Below are 5,473 nucleotides of genomic sequence, written 5' to 3'. Positions count from 1 at the left end.
CCCATTTAACCTAAAAAGGAAATAACTACAGCCCGACAGCCCGACACCAACCTTAGTTAAATGGGCTGTAGAGCACTTTAATTCCAATTAAAATAAATTTAGGTATATAAATAGCCCCGTTCTTTGTCTCTATTATTCTATTTAAAATGTTCAAAATAAAATAAAGAAAGTATTGTTGAAAAAATAATAATAATAAAATAAAATTTGACTCGATTTCAGATCAACGTGCTTCACAAGCCCCCGTACAAGTACACGCGGGAACTCGCCCCTGGTAATCGAATCAGGATCGGCTACGTCTCATCGGACTTTGGCAACCACCCCACCTCACATCTGATGCAATCCGTGCCTGGCATGCACAATAAGAGTCGAGTGGAGATCTTCTGCTATGCGTTGTCCCCTGATGATGGGACTACTTTCAGGTGAGAAGCATTGCTTATTCCTTTTGTTTCTCATCTCTCCTTGCCAGCCTAGTTAGCTTGGTTGGCAGCGCGTCTGCCTTGTAAGCGCTAGCTTGCGGGTTCGATTCTTGCCCTGGCGAAATTTATACCAAATAGATAAGGTCCGTTCTGGGAACGGCTGGATTTCTCCTATCCTGTCCTTCTTAGCAGGTACAGTTCCCTCTATCAAACCTCTTTTTTAAAAAAAAGTCAACCTGAAATGAGGAGAAAAGAAGAAGATGGAAATCTGAAAGAAAGGGAGAGACCGCTCCAAAATTAAAGAAAGAACTTTTAATTGTGTTAAACCTAAATGCTTGTCACAAATGGTTACTGCGCTAAGTTTTATGACTTCACTTAAACAATTTAAGCAGAGCTTTTCACAACTTTAGTAATGCTGTAATATCCAGTTTATATCACAGCATTACCAAGTGCCTCCTTTGCAATCAACTTCCATATTTCAATAATCTTTTTGCTTTGGCAATGCCGCCACACTTCTCCTCTACTCATTTTAGGTGAAAAATATTACGAGTTATATTATTTCCGTTCTATTGTTGATCCAGGTATCGGAGGCCGAGGAGTGCTACAACACGGCCTTGCGCCTCTGTCCCACGCACGCAGACTCGCTCAACAACCTGGCCAACATCAAGCGAGAACAGGGCTACATTGAGGAGGCCACCAGACTCTATCTGAAGGCCCTCGAGGTGTTCCCTGAGTTCGCGGCCGCCCATAGCAATCTGGCCTCGGTGCTTCAGCAACAAGGTATTGTGTGTTCTCCTATCTGAAGGCCCTCGAGGTGTTCCCTGAGTTCGCGGCCGCCCATAGCAATCTGGCCTCGGTGCTTCAGCAACAAGGTATTGTGTGTTATCAAGTTGTTTGTTCAAACTACAGGGTTTATACGCAACCTGAAAAACGTGGGGAAGTCATGAAATCTGAAAATGCGCCAAAAAGTCTTGGAAAAGTAATGGAAAATCGCGAAAACTTGAAGAAAACCTGGAAAAGTAATGGAATTTGCCACCTGGTCAAAAATGAATTTAAAAATCTTGGCTTCTTAACTTCAGTAATACTTTTAAGAAAGTTATTATTTTTTAAAACTTTATTCTTATTTAATAATCATGATGTTTTCAGGCAAGCTGACGGACGCGCTTCTCCACTACAAGGAGGCGATCCGAATTCAGCCGAGTTTTGCCGACGCCTACTCGAACATGGGTAACACGCTGAAGGAGATGCAAGACATACAGGGTGCCCTGCAGTGCTACTCGCGAGCCATCCAGATCAACCCGGGCTTCGCGGATGCACACAGTAATCTGGCGTCCATTCATAAGGACTCGGGTAAGAGGGGGTTTTTCATTAGAACGGACTTAAATTCTGCGTACTTTTGGTTGTTGTTGTTGGATGCACACAGTAATCTGGCGTCCATTCATAAGGACTCGGGTAAGAGGGGGTTTTTCATTAGAACGGACTTAAATTCTGCGTACTTTCGGTTGTTGTTGTTTTTTTTTTTATGAGTGTCTCTCCGTGTTTTTTATTCCGTAGCAATGAAACAACTGCTACATTAGACGCATTTGGTCTGTGTCGTAGCATGCCCATCCCGTAGTATGCCTCTCATACGGGCGAAAAGAGACACAATACTTCCCATTTAGGTGCTGGGTCAACACGAGAACATCAGAAAGTAACCATGTTATCAGTCGAAAATACAATCATGTTATTCACTCTAGGGCGTTAAAAAACCCTTTCGGTTGTTGTTGTTTTTTTTTTTATGAGTGTCTCTCCGTGTTTTTTATTCCGTAGCAATGAAACAACTGCTACATTAGACGCATGTGGTCTGTGTCGTAGCATGCACATCCCATAGTATGCCTCTCATACGGGCGAAAAGAGACACAATACTTCCCATTTAGGTGCTGGGTCAACACGAGAACACCAGAAAGTAACTATGTTATCACTCGAAAATACAATCATGTTATTCACTGTAGGGCGTTAAAAAAATTCCTTTTTCACACTAGGCTTGCCTGCAGGAGGCCCGGGTTTGATTCCCGGCGGGGCCGAGGTTTTTTCGGCTCTGTTCTTAGAGTTCGGGGTGCACTCAGCCTCGTGAAGACAATCGAGTAGCGACCAGTGGCGACATTACCAGTGTAGAAAGATTATTGAAGTATGGAAATTGATTGCAAAGGAAGCATAGTAATGTTGTGATTTCCACAAAAGTTGTGAAAAAGCTCTGCTTTACCACGAAGAATTCATGATGAAAACCGCCCCCTTTTTTCCCCGGGCCGGGGGTTTTTTTTTTTTTTTTTTTTAAATAATACTTGTAGCTGTGTCGACACATAGTCGACGTCCGTCGATTGATTGCGACTATGTTTGGACACGCCTTCCTTAATGACCGAATTTTATTTCCTTGTTTTAAAAACATCCTGGCTCCGGGGGGCCCTTGAAGAGCCCGGGACAAATGGGATCGGATGGACTCCCCTTTGAACGGCCCTGGATATCACCCTGTACCTTTCTTGGTCTCCGGGGGGGTGCATTTCCTGTTTTAATACCAAGCTCTCCAAACACCCAACCCTCCCTTCTCTCTCTTCTCTCTTGAACTTCTATCTGTCTCCTCTTTTCCTCTTCCCTCTCTCCCTCTCTTTTTTTTCTTATCTCTATCTCCCTCCTCTTTTTCTCTCTCTCCCCTCTCTTCTCTCTTGAACTTCTATCTGTCTCCTCTTTTCCTCTTCCCTCTCTCCCTCTCTTTTTTTTCTTATCTCTATCTCCCTCCTCTAGAGCTTGTAACTGTCTCCGTTATCTTTTTTTCTTCTGTAGACGATTTCGCAGCATGATAAAAAAAAACAAGCCAAGTATTGACAAATTTCTTCTCTTTTCCAAATGAATGATAGTAAAATGTAATTTCCGTTCCCTCCGGTTACAAAGTCATGTTCAGGGTGTGCAGTTCTGCTTATAGCTTCTATAAAAGGAAAGAAGGTATACCTACAGAAATGAACTTCTGTAAGTACCTACTTACTATTCGACCTAGTTCTACAAATTTTCATGACCAATCATTAGCATCGTAGTCTTCCCGAGCAAAACTTCCTTAACTCTTAACTACTGTGGACTGATAGCTCCCTTCTTTACAGTCCTTCCTTCCCACCACTATCCCTAGTTAAAAAAAAAAAAAACTTTACCATGCCATGTTGAGCAGTTGTCCGTTTTTTGTTGGAAAACTTCAGCAATTTCAGTTCATCCTCTCTTTAATCATCCCACCATACCTGACGTTCGCAAACACCTGTCTTTTCCATGATTAGCCTAGGCTAGAGGCCTCGACCATCCTGTCAGAGGAATTTTTGCAGCTAGAAGCTCTGTGACGGATATACACGGATATAGGGGGAAAAATATGAGATATAGGGGAAGGGAAATAGGATAAAGTGGAGATATAGGGGGGAAAGGATATAAGATATAGGGATCACAGGGGAAAGAGGGGGGGAGGGGAAGGTAGGAGGAGTGAAGATATAGGGGTCACAGGGGGACGGGATATAGGATAAAGGAGAAGAGTGAAGACATGCAAATTGACGTAGGAGTAAAGACCACGAGAGGAGAAAGAGAGAGAGAGAGAGAGAGAGAGCAAGGCAGGAGAAGGAGACAGAGAGGGGGAGGTAGGAGGAAGAAAAACAAGGAGAAAGAGGGGGAGGAGGAAGAAGGAGGAGGAGGGATAAGAGAAATGGGACCCCCAAGTTAAAAAAAAAAAAAAAAAAAAAAAACTACCATGCCATGGTGAGCAGTTGTCCGTTTTTTGTTAAAAAAACTTCAGCCATTTCAGTTCATCCTCTCATTAATCATTCCACCATACCTGACGTTCACAAACACCTGTCTTTTCCATGATTAGCCTAGGCTAGAGGCCTCGACCATCCTGTCAGAGGAATTTTGCAGCTAGAAGCTCTGTGACGGATATACACGGATATAGTGGGAAGGGATGCAAGATATAGGGGAAGGGAAATAGGATAAAGTGGGAGATATATGGGGGGAAAGGATATAAGATATAGGGATCACAGGGGAAAGAGGAGGGGGGGAAGGTAGGAGGAGTGAAGAGATAGGGGTCACAGGGGGGAAAGAACTGAATCGTCTATGAACTAAGTTTAGTTCAAGCTTGCCACGTCTGGCTACAGAATCAATACGTTATTTATTAATCGAACGTTCGTTGTCATTATTTATTTATGCGTTAATTTTTCCATGAAACTTTTCCAATCCAACTTTTTTAATTATAACTCTGTGCGCCATTATCAATGTAACATACATATTGTATAAGAGAATCTTGTTGGAAAAAGTTTGTTTATTATCCAGAATAGCGAATGACAAGGAGAATTTCATTTTCCTCTTCTCGATAAATTCCATTACACCCTCAGTTCTATTTTATTGTTATTTTTCTCCTTCTTGGATTTCAATAAAGCTTTCGCAATAAAGTATTATACTTTGCGTCACGACATAAATATCCATTGTGTTTTTTACTTTCTATATTTTTCGTGACAATACCCATCCATCTCTCAAGGCCCTCAAGGGAACTTTGACGCTTTTCGAGTATGTTGACATGGTGTGTTTTTTGGTTTTCAGAGCGGTAGCGGCGTACCTCAGGGCTCTTAACTTGAGTCCCAACAATGCCTCCTTTCTCCTATTCATTTTATGTCTGCACTTTGTCACTATAATAGCATCCTCAGGGAACACGAAATTGTAATTTATAGCTGTATGTATTCGCTTTGGGTAACTATGTACCCTTTGAGTACCTACTACGTACCTACTTTGTGTAGTCTTGTATTAATTAATAATGGCGTGGAAATTCTAGAATACTGGGTGGTCTTGTGCGTGGAGGATAAGAGTACCTACAGGGTGATCCCATTTGCCCCGGACCTGGGCTTCTCAAGAGGGACCGAAAACAGCATTTTTCTCGTCCAAAAAAGGAAGACAAAAAAATCAATGTCAGGCTATTAAACGCAGTTGGACAAAAAAATGAGGCATGTAGGTAGGGCTTTGGTATTTACTGAGAGAAGGCCTTGAATCGTACTAAAACATTTTTA

The 5,473-nt window shown here is 42.2% G+C and overlaps 1 protein-coding gene across 1 annotated transcript in view; it reads left to right on the top strand.

Annotated features, from left to right (window-relative positions):
* LOC103507890 (UDP-N-acetylglucosamine--peptide N-acetylglucosaminyltransferase 110 kDa subunit) overlaps positions 1-5,473 on the top strand; it is a gene marked incomplete at its 5' end in the record, with an annotated part of 19,985 nt that overhangs the window by 1,091 nt on the left and 13,421 nt on the right. The window contains 2 exon segments of the mRNA XM_026822634.1: positions 998-1,196; positions 1,563-1,758. Of these exon segments, the coding sequence (XP_026678435.1) occupies positions 998-1,196; positions 1,563-1,758 (395 nt within the window).

Source organism: Diaphorina citri, unplaced genomic scaffold, assembly GCF_000475195.1.
Source record: "Diaphorina citri unplaced genomic scaffold, Diaci psyllid genome assembly version 1.1 scaffold348, whole genome shotgun sequence".
Classification (NCBI taxonomy): Eukaryota; Metazoa; Arthropoda; class Insecta; order Hemiptera; family Psyllidae; genus Diaphorina; species Diaphorina citri.
This window is presented reverse-complemented; position numbering and strand designations above follow the sequence as displayed.